Source organism: Eretmochelys imbricata, chromosome 11, assembly GCF_965152235.1.
Source record: "Eretmochelys imbricata isolate rEreImb1 chromosome 11, rEreImb1.hap1, whole genome shotgun sequence".
Lineage (NCBI taxonomy): Eukaryota > Metazoa > Chordata > Testudines > Cheloniidae > Eretmochelys > Eretmochelys imbricata.
The window spans coordinates 28,160,612-28,182,089 of NC_135582.1; the positions used below are offsets into that span (position 1 = coordinate 28,160,612).

Sequence of the window (21,478 nt, forward strand, 5' to 3'; positions counted from 1 at the left end):
CAGTCCACCACTTTTTAAATGTCAGCATCTCTCCCATTGACTGACCATAATTTAACAGGACAAAGCTAAACACTGAAGTGTAGTTGTAACCATGCTGATCCCAGGATATTAGACACACAAGCTGGACCAACTTATGTAGCTGTACATGTTTTTCAAATCACCATTAACAATTCGGTTAGAAAGTGATCATGTAGTACTGTACTTCTTTGCCAATACAATTCCTACAGATTTAAAATTTTGCCCTTAGTACCTAATTGGACTAAAAAGAAGAAATTGAGCTAAATGGAAGAAATAAATGTAGCTTAGTTTTAGGTAAAGTGTAGAGAAAGCAACAACTCCACTCACTTAGCTCCACTGTGGAGTTAGGGGAACAATAATGCAAGTAGGTATTCCAGAAACAGCCGAGTCAAGGGGGAGTGCAGAACACATGAATGCCATATGGCCAAAACTAGTATAATTACTCTGAGGTCCAGACATGGCATACAGGAGGTATAGCAGAGTCTGCCCACCTCCAAACTGGCTGTCTTCATCATTTCAACTACCTAGGAAGCATTTGATACAAAAAGGAAAACAGAATCTTAGCTAAAGGAGACTGAATTAACTGCAATTTTTAAAAAATGAGCACAAAGCAAAAAAGGTTCATTAGTTTAAGTATATATGTATTCCTCAAACTTCCAATTTGTAACAAGGTCTGCACACATTATTTCTGTCAATTTAGACAGAATTTTGAAGACAATTTAGGTAGTAAACAACAAATACATGTTTAAACACTTTTAAAGGCATTTTAAAAAAACAAAACAGTCTAGAGTTTAAAATGGCTCAGATAGTTATTAGCCTATCATACACAGTGTCTTAAAATTTATTGACCATAAAACAGTTCAAGCAGTGGTTCTCCCACTTTTTCCATCTGTGAACTCCTTTGTAGGAGAATAATCCTCTCCTTCACCTTCTCTTCCAACCGCTCTACTTCCTCAGATGATTTGTTCAGGAAGCGTTTCAACACGAGCAACATGAACCGCTGGCTTAGAAAAATAATGTACAGTCTATTGAGTGAAACAGCCTTTTCAAGTTAATTCAGTACAAATTATATCTTCAAATTTAAAATAGTCAAGGACACTCAAAAGACCTGTGTATATGCACAAAAAGTTGTCTTATAATGTACAACCAAACCCAAGAGCCACTTAGATGGCACTGTTAAGCTTTCTTCAAATAAAAAAATAGCACTTGCATGCATATAAGAACATTCTGTACATTCGATAGGTTAATAAAAATAAATCAACTGGTAAACCCCATAAGGCAAGGGCACAATTCTTTTCCAATGACTTTTGTTGCAACCATTTTTTTCAGATCTGTACATTAAATGCATTTTCTCACCTCAATAATTAGGATATACAAGTCACCTTTGCAATATTGTATATTGCATTACAATATGCAGAGAATATCCTCAGTCTCTCATTAGTTCCTGTCTTTATGCAGTACCATACCATACTTAACTTATAACATTGAATGATGCACTAACTAAAGGCTGGATATTACATTAATTTGAATGGATTCTCTCAAAAACTGCTTTCCAGACATATAATTGGTTTTACAGTAGCAAAATTAATGCCACTTTTTTTATGTAGCCAATTAAAAAAATTCCACTTAAATGCTTTTATATGAAGGAACACTTGCAGGGCCTGAGTCTTCTCTTACCATAATTTCCTTGCTTTCTGGGTTTAAGTCATATACTTAAATGTTATTGGAACCCAGTTTCCGATTCTCTGGAGCTGATCTGTTAAGAGATTAAGTTACCCTCCCTCCCACAAGATAAGCTTTACATCTACACAGTAACTGACAATTGTGGGAAACTGAAATGTTTGGAATGTATGGGTATAGAAGGTTCTGAATATTGTGTAAAAAAAAATTAGTCATCAAGTAACTATAGGTTAAATCAGGAGGGAGGGAGGAAGAGACAACACCACTTGTGTTCACAGAGCTAGATGCATGTATATAACAAAGTTTTGGGCTTCATAGATTGTGGTAGGTGTTTATCAAATACATCTAGCAGGCATGCACAATTAGGAATATTTTTTCAGCATGCATAGGAATTTAGCTACCGTGTCTCCCTGCAGTACAATGAAAATTATGAAGTTAGATGTCTGCATGTATTGCTGACCTATTCTCAAATTCTACATGCCAAGTCTCCTAGTAACTTTTTTTTTTTAAAAGGGTTAATCTACATGCAGATATGTATTTTTCAAGATACTAGTGGCAATTAGACCATATCACAAATTATTCAATCAAGTGTATCTTTCAGTTTTCCAGGATGGATATTCACAACTCAAATGTAAACCTTTCAATATTAAGGTCATTTTGAGGTATACAAGAACTTAAAAAAATAAGAAACTGAAAAAAAAAAAATCACATTCCCAAGCTGTGTACCAAAGACCATATACGACCCTCAGTTGGAATTGATCTCAGTGGGAGTTATAGATTGAATGAAGGCAGAATAGGACTCTACAATTCAACTGGGAGTTAAGCTTATATAAAAGAAATTTGTACAGAAGGCAAGAACAATAGGGAGAAGATGGAACTCCAAATCATTACCAAAAGCAGCACAAATGAAGTTCTGTGATTTACTATTTAACTGTTCAGACTTGGAGTGGTTTTAGAGAGTTAATGAAATTAGGGAACAGCTTATATGAAAGAATTTCTTCTATGTACAGAATTAAGCCTTAACATATCTGAATTAAGTTTATAATTAACATATCTCCATGCATAACAACTACATATTAAGATGTACATCAAAGAAGGGTCTGCAGTGGGATAAAACCAACAAGCATGAACTGCATACAGATGCCTACATATTCTGTGTAAAAAGTTCACATTACAATAATTTGGAAGAAATGCATAAATTCTCTTAAAACACCTTCAGACAGACACAGAATCTAATTATACATTAGAATGATGGCCTTGGCAGAAAAGTATCTGGGTGCAAAAACTCTACTTTGTATAGTGCCTTAAATCTGAGCACCTGGCAAACTTTAATGAAGCCTCACAACCTTTTTGGTGAGGCAGGTATGGTAACTGCTATCTCTATTTTACAGATACGGGAACAGAGACAAAAGAAAGATTAATGAATCACCCAAAGTCACCAGGATCAAAACCCAAATCTCCTATCCCTGGTCCTGTACTCTAAAGTACTAAACAATACTACCAGCTTATATCTTCAAGATTAGCTAGCTAGTTTTCCCCTGAAAAAAAAAAATTCCACATTCTAAAAGGTGCAATGAAATATCATAAGAGATAAGTAAAATTAATCAGCTGATAAGAACGAAGAATAAACACAAGATTCATATCAGTGTCATACATATCCCCTCTTGATTACCAGTTTATAAATCAACAATTCTCCAAACATACAATGCTGGTGAAGTCCCATACGTATTAAACAACACAGGTCCTGGCTATAGGAGAAAGGCAGCCTCACTTTCTCTTTTCTGTTTAAATGGGATCACCATTAGTTTTAAAAGTAAGATTAAACTGAAACCACATGTGCAACATTGAAGGTAGCAGGAAGAAGTAGATGGATTACCTAGTTTACCCTTAGTTAAGGCTCCATTGCTGCTCAAAGCCCATCAGATTGTATGTGGTTGGTTAGATAATAAATACTTTGGGCCTGGAACAATTTACTGAGTGTGAATGCTGTGCCCTGTGCATGCAATAAGATATTGACCCCTGATGGGAACCTCTTGCCACTACTTCAACACAAATAATAAATCACATAGATATTTGGCTAATGCATTGAGATAGAAATGGATAGTTTCCCTGTCACCTGGAAGAGGGAAGATAGTTCACATGCATTAGAAGGTCTCCAAACCCTGTTTGTGATATAAAAGTCATGCTTTTAGAAAAATATTTATAGCTTCCTTTCAGCCATGCTACTTATTAGGCAAACATTTTAAGCCATAAAAACTTGAACAGGGTAAGAACAGCAAATTCCAGGAAAATATTTTTAAAAATTGTACATGAATACTGTTTTGCATTTCATATTCCGTTAATAAGAGTGATTTTTATCTTATAAAAAAAACTTTAAAATTTAAAAGCAACAGCGACAAAAGAATACAGCACTTCAAGCATGAAAGAAAATCTAGAAAAAAAAGTAGTCATGGTACTCTAAGATGATTATGAATGTAGTTAAGTCCAGCATTTTTCGTTAGAGTAGGAAAACTAAAATTGTTCATTTCTGTGTTCAAAGGATGCAAATTTTGTTTCTTGAAAATACCTCCAGATAAAACAGTCTTAAAGAAAAAACAACAATGCAAAAACATTTACACATTATGCAATACACCAGTTAGTTAATAACACTGATCTCTGTGCATGTCTTTTATGTAAATAAATGCATGTATGAATTTAAAAAATGGACATCGCAGAATCTCTATCAGCCAATTAGCAAAAGAGATTTCATGACTACATCAGAAAGTTACATTTCATACTTGGGACAACTCAGCTGTTAAATACACACTTTTGAAGTGGTCTTCATTATTGTCCCCATGAATACTATGTCAACATTTTAACCAATACAATGCAGTACACAAATAAAATAAACTAAATTAAATGGAAACTGGATGTGTTTCACAACCTCACCTTCTAACGATGAGTTCATAACTGCCTTAAAAATTAAACCAGGTTTAAAATGGTCTTGTCCTTAAACTTTTTTTGTCTAGTTTTACATTATTACTTAAATATACACATGTACAGAATAAGACAGAAAATCTGTGATTATGATTATGCACACATTTCATGATACCAACAACATTTCACACCACCCAAGTGTTATTCTCATGAAGAACTAAAATCTTTTTCACCCACGGTTCTCAACTATCTCCATATTAGGATCCCCACACGCCTCCCATTTACCAATACAGGAAGGACAGGATAGTCATGATTCCCACAGTTCTTTGCATATCCCCTATGAATCATGACCATTCAGTTGGGGCCTCAGCATTGTGATGCTGAAGCATCATTTACATGCATCATTTAATTCTGAGTTTTCACATGGACTTCTATAGGAGCAGAATCAAGCATCAGTTACGGTAGAATAGTGTATCCTCTCTTCTCCCCCACGTCAGTCTCTTATACACAGATACAAATAGTTACTTCAGCAATTTTGGATCACCACCAGTCAGTATCCTCTTTCTCTGAAAACATATTAATACAAAATAGACTGTTCCGTAAGATTTCTGGTGAGAACATTAAAGCACACTTTTTTGGTCACTTCTTTGCATAAGGAAAACTAAGACACATTTTCCCTTTATTATTAGTGAAGATTTACCCCCAAGATAGGAATCTATCATAAATACTCAACATGATGTTGAGCATAAAACATAAAGCAGAGCAGAACACAGGCATATTTTGGAATGGTCTTACCCAACAAAGTGAGAATGCTAACTTTTTGGATTCTTTACCTTTTAGCAAAGTTTTACAGTTAGTTGCCAATACTGAACAAAGTATAAAATCCACATTCAGACACACTATCCCTTTTCGTGATCATTCTTAATTGCAGAGTATATATGAGAGAAACATTAAAACCAATAGTCTTAAGAGATTTCACTTTATAAAGAAATGGTGCACCAATTATTTGGTGAAGGTTAGAGCAGTACAGAGAACAAAGGAAAAGCAATTGTGACATGTCAACAATCTCAACATTAGTACTAGTCTCAGTACACTGAGATTCAGTGTTATGCACTTTTTCTTGGAACAGATTTCAGTTAACCTATACTTGAGGTATAAATATACACAAATATGTACAGTACACATAGAGGAAAATATTTTTGTATCTGTAGCACATTTCAACAAGTTTTAAAATACTGGAAAGTCAATACTTATGCCACTGATTTGCTTGCTAATTTACTGGAATAACGAGGCCAACATCTTCAACTAGGAAGGTTATACTGGAATATAAAATGTAAAGTTAAAAATTCTTTCCCCTCACTTCATACTCACCACACACAGTCCTGAGTGGCTTTATCTTGAGAAGAATGTCAACCACAGTTTTTAAACCTATCTTCAGAGGCAATGAATGGGGAAAACAAACTAGAACCTTCATCTTCATCTGTTTTCAAAGAGGTGGCCTTAATTTGTGTGTGTGTAGAAAATAAAGTTGAAATATAAATACATCTAACCCATTATTTTTGCAGGTTACCATAGGTACAGTTAACCAAGGTATCCATAGGTACAGCACTTTTGTATGCAATGTCGGTGCAAAGAGGTCATTAAAAATCATCTGATTTTAAGTCTTGACATCATCCATTCAAGTCCTTGGCACAATCTGTAAATAAAAGAATTAAAATATGTACTTTTGCATAAAAAACTACCTACAAATATTCTGTCATGGTAACTTTAGTCAGAACTCAGACAGCATGTGCTCGTGAAAGTCCTGCACCTTAACAGGTTCAATCTACACAACAATAAAAGTAAAACTGTAAACAACCCCTTAACAATATGTCTAGGCTTGGAAGGATTAGATTTTTAAATTGGTAAACGTTGGCGAACGTTGATTTCACCATACATATACAAACCAATGAAAAATATTATCAACAACAATAAAAATTGACAGATATACAAAGAAAAATGCTACTTGAACTTAGAGTTTGATTTAAGGATATTTTCTTTGTATATTTTGAGATGTGCTATTGGTGATTTGTGTTTTAATGGTTATACAGCTTTAAAATTTTTTGAATCTCAGCATCAACTGCCATTAAATAATTACTGCCTGACCCCCCCCCCCCCGCCACACACACACACCATAATTCACTGCCACTGTGAACTCTTAAAATTGATAGAAATGGGGAAGCAATTTTAAAAATAAACATTGATATTATCCCTCAAAATGATAAAGTAAAAATCAAATTCTGCCAAGCCTAAATATGTCACCACACTGACCTGATGTGACCACATCTAGGGTCAGGTCAGTCTCTGTACCCTCTGAACCATCACTGCTCTGCTGACTTCCAAGAGTATCAGTTAGGTTGTGGTTTATATGATGTTAACATCTGTTAACAAGAAACTAGATTACTGAGCCAACTTAAATTCTATCTGAGCTAGACGAGCTCTACAACCTAGAGGAGAAAGGCTCTACATTTCATTACCATTCAGGATACCACTAAAATTCTCCCAAATAATCTTGAATATGAGTGCACTCAATTGACAGTGTCAGATTTGAAATGCTCTTTTTGAATTTATTTTAAAATAAATTACTAGTATCACTTTGGAGACTTGGCATTAAAATGTGTCTTCAAGTCACCTTGGTCGCTCTCCATTTTATTTTGCTTACTTCAGTGACAAATACCAGAAAAATAGATAAAAGGTTTCTTAACTCCCTGGTTCACATAAGGAAGCATGTGTTCTCTGTAACAGACATATCTGCTTTTCATTGTAACTGGCCACATAACTGCCACTGCTGCGTGCTTTAACAAAGACTAGTGAGGTGAGTTTCACCTTTTAAAAAGCAAAACAACCCATACACGTAATGAATAGTATCTCTTCACAATACAGAACAGTTATTTCCCAGTGCTACTAGATCTCTGGGGCAGGTCTTTATTTTTCTTGAATGTGCTATATGTTGCTGAATTTAATGCAGGGCCCTAAGAAGAATTCATGTTTAAAAGGATATCATTTTCAATGATTTTCAATGTTGCCTTGAGATTCCGGTCCCAGAATGCAGAGGTGTGTTAGGGGATGTATCTCAAATAACAGCCTATGTATACCACGATACAGGTACCAAAATTATTCAGAAAGGATTCCCAAGAAGAACTCTTACCCCTCGCCAGTTAGAGCACAGCATGCTTGGATATGCCACTGGTGATCTTTAACTGAAGTTAGTTTCAGAAACTGGGATATTTCAGCTATCGTCATGCACTCTTTAACATCTTGTTTGTTAGCAAAAATAAGCAAACCTGCTTTCTTTAAGTCCTACAGAGGAAAAGACGGAGAAAAATGTTTAGAGGCTTAATTATTTTTCTATTATGATTTCAGAGATTTTCAGAGTCAAATTAGGTTTCTGATTTGGAAGTGTCTTTATGATCTTGAAAACATTTGTGCATGCATCTTTCACTTAAGTGCCAACACACATTCTGCTTTTAGAATTCTGAAAGGTTTCAAAGTCCAGAATGAAAACATATTGCCTGTGTTTCTAAGTATTACTGAAATTTACAAAGTCTGAGAGTAACTGCTAGTCTAACAGTTTCAGATTGGCAGTGGAAACATTTGTCATTTTGTTTACAGAGTTTTTTCCACATTTAAAATCTGTTATGGATCAACAGTGGATCAATAGTTCATTCCAGGGCTTGTGGACAAGGTGCATTATGACTGGCATCTGTAAATTACTACCCTAAGTGCTAATCATTATTTTCCTACCAAAAAAAAGTTCAACAAAATGACTCTAATGAAACAAATGCAAGTCTCTTAAATACCCAGTGTCATACAATTGATATACTAACTACAATATTAACTACAACATCCTCCTTGTAAAAGCGTTTCTCATTTATATTGGAGATCTTCCCTTCCCTCCAACATGAGTATTTTCTGCTACCTAAAACGAAAAGGCTGGTTTGCAAGAGGCATCTGAATCATTTGTGGTATTTTCACTCAGAAATACTATATTGGTCTCATTCATCTCCCTTATCAAAGCTTTCTTCTGTGGTTTCACTAGAGAGAGAGATATACTGGGTTCTCGTTTAGTCAATTATCACATATGAATTATTTAATTATCTTTCTAGGGCTTCAATATTTCCCTACAGCCTTGTAAGTTGTTTTAATGTTTTCTGGTCAATTTTATTCTTTTAACTCCATTTTAATACTCAGAATATTCCCAACATTTCTAGAAAGAATCAGATGTTCTCAATTTTTATTGTTTCAGTTCACAGAAGACCTCTACAGATTTAAGTATCAGCTTGCTTTTGGTTATATTTTGTTAAGTAAAACAACAAGACTAAGAGCTATTTGTTGCACAGAAAGACGCTTCAGTTATTCAACAAGGAAAACAACTCTGACCCCATTCAAAAAGAGGTGGGAGGGAATTAGGAAGGAACAGAGTAATGGAAACCTTTTCTGTTTCTCTACCCTCACCTCCTTGCAGCAGCCAAGAGCCTGTGGAGTGACAGAACAGCCAGAACACTGATCTCTGCTAGCGAGATATATATAAAAAATAGAACCCCTAATCAAGGTCTGGAGACAGCACCCTAGTACTTCCCATCAGCCATGGATGGGTTCATATAAGTGCTGCTCTTGGACTTTGGGCTACCCTCCACCCTGCTCTTCATCTACCTCCAGACAGCAGGTTTAGTCATCCAACTAACAGTTATGTGCTTTCCAAGTCAGGCATTCAGAATTCTGTCAGACACTACAGACAGATCACTTTCTTGAACTTACTTTACTGTATAGAAGAGCATCACTAATTTAAGATCACAACATTGTGCAGTTCTTAAAAAGAGTTATGTTTTCTTATCAAGATCTTTTCCAGTCAAACTTGTACATATCTCAGAAATTAAAAGCTTTTGTTCCAGCTTGCTCCTGGGACAATTCCTCAAATGTAGTTAAAGGTCTAGATAAGCCATCCTGTATCCAGATTTCACAATAAAATGTTTGACTTATAAAAACTGAAAACACAGGATCTTTATACTATTATTTACATTATTACATATTTCTTGGTAGGATTTCAAGTCAGGACGCAGGAACAGCTGTCTAAATCTGAGTAATCTCAGCTCTTACCCACAACAAATAATCACTTATATTTCCTAGGGATAAAGTCTTGATTATTAAAGACAGTAGCTAAGGGAAAGGGCGTCGGTGTCAGGAATTTAAGACGTTGGTCCAAAGCAGGATTTGAACAAAGAAATTGATCTGGAAGAGTGGGTCTCTATATGGGAAAGAGGATATAAATCTTCATTTTGTGTAGTTAAAAGAAAACTGTTATACAATATAGATGGATCTTAACTGCAGTCAGATGCCATCATGTCTTTGTTAGTAGGGAAGTGCTCTGTTAGAGGGGTTGCAGGAAAAGGGGAACATACTTGCACACGTGGTGGTTGTGTCCAAGAATTAAGACAGTTTTGGGAGGACATCATTACAGAGATTCATCTATGCAAAATATCAGCTTCCTAGAGAACCTTAATGGTCTGGCAGAGGATACACATTTCAAACAGAATGTTATTGTTAGCAGGAAGAATTAATATTGCACATTATTGGAAAAATATGACTTCTCCTATGGAATTGTGGTACAGTAAAATATGGACTGTCCTTGTAAAGGAAAAAACTCTTAACAAGTATGTACACAAGAGAATGGCTAAAAAGAGGATAGGTATTTTGAAATCTCAGCACCCTTTTTAGCATATTCAGAAGAGGAAGGCTTCCCAACCATCATGCCACAAACTTTAGCCAGATTTTTTGAATATTAACCTTATCCTGAAAAAGCAATGTATGATGTGGCATGTTAATGTTTCATTGTAACTTAACTTTAAAAAAAAACTTTTTATTAAGGCAATGTTGTAGTAGGGAAACGAGAGAGAAAAGAGAAGAGTCAGACTCATTTTTTGTGAATATATTTACAAATAACCAAGCGTGTAAGGTAATACATTCACATGCTATTTATTTGTGAGAAAGAGAGTTGTAAATGTTCACCAAAAATATAAAAAACCCACTACTCACCTCATGTGCTAACATTTTATAAAGTTCTTCTTTAGTTACAGAAATTCGCTCTCTGTCTGTGCTGTCCACAACAACGATGACAAACTTTAAAGGGTAAAAAAGGATCAGTAAACAAATATATAGTGTGCATACTCTTAAATCATGTTTAATAGATGTGCACCCTGGGTCATAAGCAAAGTGTTAACGTCCTCCCTCATACATAGGGCCCTACCAAATTCACGGCCATGAAAAACATCATGGACCATGAAATCTGGTCTTTTGTGTGCTTTTACCCTATACTATAGAGATTTCTGGGGGGACATCAGAGTTCCTCGAATTGGGGATCCTGACCCAAAGGGGAGTTGCAAGAGGTCAAGGTTATTTTAGGGAGGTTTCAGTATTGCCACCCTTACTTATACACTATCTTCAGAGCTGGGTGGCTGGAGAGCAGCAGCTGTTGGCCGGGTATCCAGCTCTGAAAGCAGAGCCCTGCCAGCAGCAGCACAGAAGTAAGGGTAGCAATACCATACCATGCCATCCTTACTTCTGTGCTGCTGCCTTCAGAGTTGGGCGTCCGGAAAGTGACGGCTGCTGACAAAGGGCCCATCCATACCATGCCATCCTTACTTCTATGTTGCTGCTGGCTCCTCATGGTGAGCAGCCTCCGCTGTTCAGGTGCCCAGCTCTGAAGGCAGCGCTGCCATCTGCAACAGCGCAGAAGTAAGGGTAGCAATACCACAATCCCCTTACAATAACCTTGCAACCCCCCCACAATTCCTTTTTGGGTCAGGACCCCTACCAACTACAACACTGTGAAATTTCAGATTTAAACAGCTGAAATCATGAAATTTGCTATTTTTAAAATCCTAGAACTGTGAAATTGACCAAAATGGACCGTGAATTTGGTAGGGCCCTACTCATATGCAGATTACAGTTCTGCTCAGAAATCAATGGTTTGTTGATAATTCTAGTATTAAAATATTTGTAATTTATGTTTAAGTTGGTAGACAAATAAATTTGGCATGCAAAATTCCTGATTTTATTTAAGTCCTCTTTTAAGTTGCTTATTTCTACAATTCAGGAATCCTGCTCTGTTATAATGACTTTGGATTTCAATTTTACCCATTTTAACTGAACAATTGTTTCTTAAGTTTCTGCAAGCATTTAGGGTGAAATACTGGCCCCACTGACTTCACTGAGGTCAAGATTTCATCCTTAATCAACTACAGTTTTAGGGGTAGACTTTCAGTGGTACAGAGGCACCCAATTCCCATTGACTGGAATATGATATACTCTTACAAAAACAGCAACACACTAACTCACAGAATTCCTTCCCCTACCTGCCCTGCTATTTTGCAATGAAATGACTAGCAATTATTTTAAAGGGGAAAGTGGGTAGCCAGTGCTAGGGTAACACACATACGCTCCCCAACCCCCACGTCAAGTAAAAGCATGCAGTTGGAAGACAGGAAATCTAGAGTTACACGCACATCTGAGTCTTTTGAGAATGGCCAAACAGCTACAGTATTTATGATGATTAAATCATTTTTCAGAAGGTAAAGTTTCTTCATTATTTAGTACAGGTGCAGAGTATAGAACATTTAGCACTGAAGGAAAGCATCTTGATAATACAGCAAAAGTTCCAATTTAACTACACAGAGTTGCTGATATCACCATTGAAGTACTTTTCTTAAAGATACATGAATATTGGTGATGTATATGTTGAAAGAGTTCAGTGTGGGTTTTGTGCCTTATTAAGGTTGTCTGTGAAAAGCGTAAGGGGAATTTTCACGGGATTATTCTCATTTTTAAAAAGGGTACCTTACTTGGAAGAGTTCTTACTTGTTTTGATGGTTAGTTTCTGGTTCTTTTACGTTATACTGTTTTGTTATGTAGCTTACGTGATATATAGGTGTGAACTGAAACAGCATGCTAAGGAGAGAACATACAAATTGAAATACAAGCATCCAGAATGTCTACAAAGTGCTACAGTAATATCTGAAATGGAGTAAGATATAAACTTTAGTTAACCAAACTCTCTCTTGGATTATTCATTAAGATGTTATTTTAATTCCTTATAAGAACATATCTTCCAACAGGGAATAAACTCTTACCTCTGTGTTTGTATAATAAGTATTCCATGAAGATCGAAGAGACTCTTGCCCTCCAATATCCCACATTAGAAAACGTGTGTTATTAACCACTATCTCTTCTACATTGCTGCCTATCGTAGGAGAGGTATGCACCACTTCATTCATAGAACTACAAAAGGAAAAGAATGAATGATCAAAAACTGAATACGCAATGTTGACAAAAGTCAACTGTATTTGGAGATGCACTATCACACATACTAGACCACAAAATTGGCCCATTTTTAAAAACTAAAATGGACAGTTGTCTCAGATTGGAAGGCTCATCTGCAGAATGGTGGTAGGCATTCTTTGACAGCAGAAAGGTGAAGTAAAGAAAGAGCAGATGAATGATTTACTCTTGTTCACTCAGTGAACAAACTATAAAACTGAGGGCTTGTCTACATTACCCGTTGGACTGGCGGGCAGCAATCAGTCCAGCGGGGGTCAATTTATCGTGTCAAGTATAGACGAGATAAATCGACCGCTGAGCGCTCTCCCGTCGACTCCGGTACTCTACCAGAATGATAAGCACAAGCAGAGTCGACGGGAGAGTGTCAGCTGTCAACTTACCGCAGTGAAGACACCGTGGTAAGTAGATCTAAGTACATCGACTTCAGCTACGCTATTCACATAGCTGAAGCTGCGTATCTTAGATTGACCCCGCGCGGTAGTGCAGACAAGCCCTGAGAGAGCACTTCTTTTTGACTCTGTTTTAAGGGCTTTTACTGCTTAAGGGTGGGTAGAAAAAAGTCAAGTTTCTCCCCTCCCACAATGAAACCTGGCACAATGTAGCTCAGTCTGGGAGAGAATGATTATTCTTCTCCAACTCTGAAATAAAAGGAATGTTGCTAAACCACTTGATTTATAAGATTGATGAAAAATAATAAATAATAAAAAACCAAGACAACCCCATCCCAATATACTATATCAGTTCTCCTCTTCCATTTGCCTAAACCTGCCACCATAAGCCAAAAACCACTTACCGTATATACTCTATCATAAGCCGGATCGTTTATAAGCCAACCCCCACAAGATGGAGAAGTAAAAATGGAAATTTTTTATGACCCATTCATAAGCTGACCCTATAATTCAGGGGTCAGCAGATTTTGGCTCCTGGGTCATCAGGATAAGCCACTGGTGGGCCAAGATGGTTTGTTTAATTTGAGCGTCCACAGGCATAGAGGTAAACTTAAGTAAACAAAGCGTCCCAGCACGCCACCTGCTTACCCTGACTGGCCAGGACAGCAGCTGGTGGGGAACTTTTTTTGGGCGGGTGGGGGGGGGGAAGGGAGAAGCTGGGGGTCAGGGGCATAACCCCTATGACCACCCCCCATATGACCCCACACCTAGCCCGGGACCCCCACACTCTCCCCATCCCATCCCTTCCCACCATAGCTGGGGAGGATGTCTCTGGCCTGGCTGGAGCTGCTCCGGCAGGCAAGACTGGGCAGCGCGGCCGCAGCATGTTCCAGCAGGCTCGGCCAGGTGGCACGGCCATAGCGTGCTCCAGCGTGGCCACAGCCTGCTCTGGGGGGCGGGGGCGAGCGGCACAGCTGCAGCCTGCTTCGGAGGCTGGGGAAGAGCACCATGGCCAGAAGCGGAGAGACTCTGGCCCTGCCTCTTCCCTTCTGGATCCACTGGCTGTGCTGCCTCTCCTTGCTCCCTCTGTTGAGGGGAGGGGCTGTGTCCCACTTCTGCCACTCTATACCCATTCATAAGCAGACCCCCTTCTCTGATGCTTCTCTTTTTTAAATGAAAAAATTCGGCTTATGAACGAGTATATACGGTAAGTTAAAGAAAATGTTTGAGAAATTATTTTTAATGGAGATCAATTGCTTTGTCTTTTGAGGAAAAACCAAGATATTTTAAAATGCTGTTTTGCCAAGACAACCAAAGTAACACATTAGTAGTAGTATTCATGAGTATCTAAAACAGGGATTCAAAGTAATTGAAATGTATTGCAGTACTGCCCACACAAAAACATTTTCAAGAAAAATGAAGCATTTTCAAGAACTTGCTTATGACTGCTATTGCCATAAACTGACCAGTGCACTTGACAAAAATTAAAAGACTGTCTAAAGTTTTCCAATTCCTTCTAACTCTTTGGTTGCACAGAGAGAGATTTGAGATTGAAACACTGTTAGAACATCATTTGAACAGAATCCAGCAGGAGTGAAGAGGGGCAGGGATAGTCTAGTATTCCGGGAAAGAATCCCCACTGCCCAGTGGTATATGAGCATGTAGTAAGTAATTTAATCATAACATACATTTGTAAGGAAGATGAAATAAGGGCAGGGTCATAACAGAAGGATTAGAAGTAGACAGAGCAACAGATAGAAGGGAATAATGAAAATGAGAGCAAGACACCTTTGCTTGAATTTCATATTTAAAACAGAACATACTCCAGACATATATTTAATTAATTTATTTATTTAGAATCTCTTTACTTGTGTTCCTAATTACAAACATTTTTAGAATTAGGGAAATTGATTTTACTTTTCATAACGTATGGGGTTTTTTGCATTTTTTCAGCCTGAACAATGATAATAACTGAGTCAGTTTCATTTTCTGGCTTTTATTGTGCTAATGTATGCTTAGGTTGCAAATACTGCATGGGCTTTGAGTTTCAAACAAAACAACATTAAAAGAGTTATAAATACATCTGTTTTGAACAAAATCCAAAACATAAGCTTATGGTGTAACCTAGACGACAATAGCTCTTTAAACACTCCATGAACAGTTCTTGGGATTGAGTCAGAAGAGTTTTCAAAATACTGAAGTGCTTACTGTGAAAAGATACACATCTCCCTATTAAAAAAACCTGTAACATGAAGATTAGAGGTGGTTTTGTCAACTAATTCAACACAAACAGCTTTTACTAACATGGATCTTACCCCAGGACCCCATTTCTGGCTGGCTTTTAGGCACTACATAGTAACAACACTTCCACAAAATGTATGAATCTCAGTAACTTTGCGCATACTGGTAGTCCCCCCGACATCATAATGTATACATATTATAAATGCCATTAAGATCCTGAATTCTGACCAGCAAATAGCCATAGCTTGTTATGGTGCATTGATATTTATGACACAGTTCATTAAATATAAGTAGCTCCAAACCCTGCTGATGGGCCAGAATCAGATGCTTGCTAACCAGACTACAGGATTTCCCTTTTACGTATGAAACGATCACCACCTATGCTCAGTGTGCTGCTCTTAAATGGGGGTTAACGAAAAATCAGAGGAAGCTACAGAGTGGATTTTTCAAAAATACATTTTTGCCAGCGAATTCATACTATGTACTTACAACTGGTAAAGGATGGTTGTTTTTCCTGCATTATCCAGACCAACAATGATTACTTTGTGCTCTGAAATAAAAATTTTACTGGTAAGTCACAGTTACCACTGTAGCTAATAACACTTTAGTGCTTTTCAGCAAACAGTTCACATTGGTGCTTGTTTTAAATCTTTTTTTTTTTTTTTAAAAAAAAAGCATCAAAGAAAGTTGTATACACAGATAGTTCATGTATAGCACACAGCACAATTGGGCCTTGATCATTTTTTCAGCACCTCTTATAAGTAAATTCATTTTGAAACCAAATGCCAACCTCAACCAAGTATTTGTATTCATTCAGCATCTCTTATTTCCTATTTACCATAATGTAAATTGAAGAAGTGGTACCGTTGGTAGCTACTCATCGTGGGCTAAAATACATAACTTTACTCAGTTTTATTGACTTCAAAGAGAATGCACATGTGAGTAAGGGCTCATCAATGTAAGCAAGGGTATTCTTTTGCCTAAGTGGTCTTCAGACATGCTAAAAATCAAGCCTCTGAAGTATACCCAAACCTCAACCACAGCAGTAATTACTCCCATTACAGCTGCATTTGTTCTATTACAGGGGATCACATAAGTGCTTTTTTGTTTTTAATCAATATTGTGTGGTTCTGTTTTATAGCCCAGAGGGTATGAATTGAAGTTTGAACAACTTGGCATAACTGCACAATATTGTAAAAATGGCAGATTACCTGACCCCCTGTCAGTAGGCACTTCTGTTTCAGGTGTGATGTCTCCAGCATACTGGATGCTAGGAAATCACTTGGAGCAGAAGATCTGCAGTGGAGCTGGATATTGCAAGACTTTAAAGACAAAAAAGTGGGGTTTAAAAGTTTTTGTGCTGAATGGAAAATGCTCTGACTATGGGAGCCATTCAGCATGGTGTATAAAGTTGTATAAATTCATTTGAAAAGCAACTTTAAAGGAGCTTACAAATTCTACCTACACAAAAGTTAACATGCATTTTATGTGATATTAGAGATCTTTCAGAAGAAAGTGGCATAAGGAACAAAATATATTGTCTCTAAAATAAGCAGTTTTCATGACAGCTACTAAGACTTACTGACTGTCACTAATAAAACATACATTAAGCAACAAGACCCAATAGAGCATATTCAGCAGTATGGTATGATTCTATGTATGTTATTGCAATTAAAATATTTATATTAAAAATAAGTTTTATAAATTATTTGGGGATGAGCAAAATATTTATGGGATACCCTTCTAGCTGCTATTTCCCTCCACACAATGCTGCTCAGAATCCCTCTTAATCATGGCTACAGGTGTCACTAATGCTTCCTACATAGTCCAGCTAGCTTTTTTTTTTAAAACACAAATTGAAAGACAAATTGCAAATAGCTTAATACTGTATATAAGGTTAAAAAATAAAACAAGCCATGAAAAAGGCTGCTAATTAACAGAAAACTACTGTGGAACACAAGGTATTCAGATATTCTACTTGTTACATCTAGTTAAAAAAATGAGACAATGCAAAAAAAATTACATAGGAAACCCCTTCATTACCACCTGATAAGGCAAAATTCAACTACCATCAAATTACACACTTTTCAACTCAAGGGGGTGGGGGTGGGGGGGGAAAACAAACCTACTTTTCTTTGCAGAGTTTGTATCTATTATGGTTACAAGTAACCTAAGATTATTTTAACTACAAGTAGTACATTTTTAGAGCAACTTATTCACTTTTTGCATTTGACAGCAGTTTGCTTAGTCAGTTTTATTTTTTCCCTTGTGCATATTAGTCACTTCCTTTTCTCCTGAACCCCTGCCCCATAAATACAGCAGAGAAGCAGAAAAAACTCATAAACACATTAACTAAAAGTTTTCCTAAGTATTTTGCAGTGTGCCTTATTGTGACCACAGAATGCATACCTGAGCAGTGTACTGTGGTAAGTGCCACCATGTCTCATTAAAAAAATTTATCAAACTAGGGTGTGTGTTATGCTCACTACTTATTTATTACCTGACCCAGGGTAAAAATTGTGATTTGGACCCTTTTCATAATTCCTGAAACATCTTCATGTCTGTAGCACTTTCATGAAGCAGTATGTCATATCTGTCGTTAAAGGAGTGCTGTTTTGAGTATGGTATGTTTTCTCCATCTTCACTTCTCTGCCTAATTTCTACAAATCACTTCTATACCTTTATTCTTTTCTGCCAACTCTTATCTCTGGCTTTAAACACATTAGTAAGGGACAATTATTAAGTAATGTTCAGCAAATAAAAAGTAATATGTGGAGTTCATTTGTAAAGATTACTAGCCAACTTTTCTGTTAAAACTCAAGAGCAATTGGACTAGTTGTTACATGGACTAGAAAAAAGAGAATACTGTATAAGAGTAACATGGCAGGAGTAGTCACATTTGTCTTGAAGCTAATCTACTGAGGGAAGGAAACGTTATGTGGCACCATAAGAAGCTGTATTTGGTTCATACTTAAATAATTCATCTCTTGGCCTTCAAGTACTCTGTGATCTTCACAGAGCGTTTTTTCCGAAACATAAAAACCAAACTAGGTTTTGTAGACTCATTAAGGCAAAAGTCTGTAGAGATGCAGAGAAACAAGTTTACTTATACAAACAGAGCACGCTTGATACAAAGGAAGTTAATGATACAGCTTATTTCTTGAACCTGTGCTTGCCCTTTGGGAAAAACAACAACAATCGAATCTAATCTGAGCAGAAGAGGAACGTGGTGTATTTTAGCCAAAAACGGAGCGACCCAGCGCTGCTTTCGGACACTTTTCGCTCCAGCTGCAGTATGAGGAGCGACCCCCTCGGCTCCTCACAAACGCTCCTGAGTCCAGCGGAGACACGAGAGCGCCTGCTGCTCGCTCTTGAGCCCTGCACGCCTCCGCACTTCGACAGGGAACCTGGACTCGGGTCTGCCCGGCTCCCCACGCCGCCTCCAGCCCAGCCTGCCCCGCTCCCACCGCGGGCGGTGTACTGATGAGGCCGCAGGCGCGCTGGGTTCCACGGAGCACCTGCCCCGGGCACGGGCGGCGAGCGTGACACGTAAACAGGGCACGGAGCCGCCACAGCCACAGCGGAGCCCCGGGACGCCTCGACCCGGCCCCGCCCCCCCCGGGCCCGGAGAGCTCCCCGCCCCCCAGCCGAGCCCCTCACCCTGGTGGTTGAACAGCCTCCAGATCCTGGTGAAGAGGATTCCCATCCTCGGGCGGCCCCGGCCCCGCGGCAGCTCCCGTCTCCTCTGGGCTCCGCGGCGGCTCTCCCTGCTGGGCCCAGGGCGGCTCAGTCCCGGCCCCTGTCCCGCGCTACCCGACGAGGTGGCAGGCTGAGGCCGCGCCGGGCCCGCTGGGGCTGCGCACTCCTGGCCGTGCAGCCCCCGCTCACGGACATCGCCGCTAGCCCGGCTCCCGTTTCCGAAACGACGTCCCGACCACGGCTTCGAGGGGGGAAATAAAATGCAGCGAGTAGCTCCTCCCGGCCACCGTCCACCCGAAGGGCCGAGCGAAGGAGAGGGGGGCGTGGCGCTATGGGAGCGGATCATTTGCATACCACGGCCCGCCCCCTAGTAGGCGAGTTCTGCGAATGGGAGGAGACGCTCTCGTGACTCATCTTACCCTTGTGGCCCTAAACCGCCGAACGAGCCGTCGCGCGCGCTCCGCCTGCAGCCTGTGCCGCCTCGCTGGAGGCTGGGCCCTTGCATGCGGGGCCGAGCCAGGGCAATGGGCCTGTGGCCTCCGCCAGCCAAAGGGCCGCAGAGGGCCTGCCCCTTACAGCACCCACAGCTCCTGCCCATTCAGCAGCGCCACTGGGGCCGCCGTCCCCCACGCTTAGCGTCGCTCCTGCCAGCGCTCGGGGCCGCCCTCGGGCAACCGCCATAACTGCCCCCTTCCAGCCCCTGTAACTGCCCCTCGGCCACTGCGAACCGCCACGACTGCCCCTCCTCCCCCCTGCCAACCACTGCTGCAGTTGCCCATTGCTCCCTGCCAGCCCTCTGTGCCTGCCCCAGACCACTGCCATGACTGCCCCTCACTCACCCCCTGCTAGCTGCTGCTGTGTCTGTGCCTGGTTCCCTGGCAATCACCTTCATAACCACCTCTCACAACTGGCCTGCTGTGACTGTCTAGGGTGACCAGACAGCCAGTGTGAAAAATTGGGATGGAGGTGGGGCGTAATAGGAGCCTATTTCAGAAAAATACCCCAAAATTGGGACTGTCCCTATAAAATCGGGACATCTGGTCACCCTATGACTGCCCCTTACTCCTTGCCAACCACCGCCATGAGTGCCCAAAACCACCAGTGCTACGCTGCAAAAAACACCACGTGTGACTGTGGACAAGAAAAAGGCTGTGTTGCCAACTCTTGATTTAATCAAGTCTCACAGGGTTGGGGTGTTTTTCTTAAAGCCCAACTTCCTGGAGCCAGGTGATTATATGAGAATCTCAGTTTTCATTTAAAAGAAAATAAGTTTCCTAGCCCTTATGGTTGTGGAAAGAATCTTGAAAATATTAATCCTAAGGGCTTAAAAAACAGAAGGCATATAAAAAGAATGCCAAATGTATTATCTTTAAAATCTCATGAAGATATTTAGGGGCCTGACTAATGATTTTTAGATGTGTAGGGGTGTAAGTACTAGCTCTGTTTCTTGCTCTGAGTTACCAGGGAACAATTGAAGGGTAAAATTCTGAGGGCTGGATTCTGATCAGGGTAGGGAAAGAAATGAAACCCACTTGCTGCACTTATATGGTGCAAAAGTTATTAAAATGTTTGTAAGTATTATGGCCAGCAGCAATCTGCATTGACATTTTGCATAGGTATCTCAGGTAGTGGTACACTCATAAACATGTGACCATACCATTTGCCCCTAGGCTGTGACTTAGAATGCCTTTCTGCAGTTTCTGTTGCAGAGGGTCCAACAATAATTCACTGTTAAACTGGAAGGATGTAGCAAGGGGTACTGGAGGGGGCTAGCCTGGGTCCACTACTATTCAGTATTTTCATTTATGACTTGGGTAATTAAATAGAATGCATAAAATTTGCAAATGAAATCAAGCTGGGAGGAGTTACAAGCATTTAGGAGGACAGGAGCAGAATTCCATAGTTTTGAATAATTTGTGAAATTGATCTGAAATCAATAAGATGAAATTCAATAAAGAGTACACTTAGGAAGGAAAAATCAAACGCACAAATACAAAAATGGAAATAATTGGCAAGGGGATGCAGAAAAGGATATGGGGATGATAGTGGATAAATTTAATATGAGTCAACAACATGATACTGTTGCAAAACAGGCAAATGTCATTCTGGGATGTATCAGTAAGTTTCACATATAAAACATGGGAGATAGTTGATCCACTCTG

The 21,478-nt window shown here is 39.1% G+C and overlaps 1 protein-coding gene across 3 annotated transcripts; it reads right to left on the reverse strand.

Moving 5' to 3' along the window:
- Positions 1–638: 638 nt before the first annotated feature.
- Positions 639–19,617, reverse strand: ARL5A (ARF like GTPase 5A). Of its 3 annotated transcripts, none has more exons than XR_013347468.1 (7): positions 19,278–19,617; positions 16,107–16,167; positions 12,780–12,927; positions 10,687–10,770; positions 7,802–7,953; positions 5,986–6,310; positions 639–5,180 (listed from the first exon to the last, which is right to left on the reverse strand). XR_013347468.1 is itself a non-coding variant. In XM_077829619.1 (7 exons), the coding sequence occupies exons 4-7, from the start codon at positions 12,921–12,923 to the stop codon at positions 6,262–6,264; spliced, it is 429 nt and encodes a 142-aa protein (XP_077685745.1). In that variant the 5' UTR covers positions 12,924–12,927; positions 16,107–16,167; positions 16,829–16,939; positions 19,278–19,617; the 3' UTR covers positions 5,580–6,261. The 3 variants fall into 3 exon arrangements, 2 of the variants coding, with proteins under 2 accessions (XP_077685745.1, XP_077685743.1); XM_077829619.1 differs by lacking the exon at positions 639–5,180 and adding an exon at positions 16,829–16,939 and having other exon boundaries at positions 5,580–6,310; XM_077829617.1 differs by lacking the exon at positions 639–5,180 and having other exon boundaries at positions 5,580–6,310.
- Between the last annotated feature and the right edge of the window lie 1,861 nt (positions 19,618–21,478).

Bases quoted from the DNA above. Each gene is read 5' to 3' on its own strand.
- ARL5A (XM_077829617.1), bottom strand. From the start codon at position 19,323: ATGGGAATCCTCTTCACCAGGATCTGGAGGCTGTTCAACCACCAGG. The intron at 16,168-19,277 runs GTGAGGGGCTCG...TTTTTATTTCAG, and splicing joins GAGGCTGTTCAACCACCAGG to AGCACAAAGTAATCATTGTT. The intron at 7,954-10,686 runs GTGAGTAGTGGG...TTTCCTCTGTAG, and splicing joins ATAAAATGTTAGCACATGAG to GACTTAAAGAAAGCAGGTTT.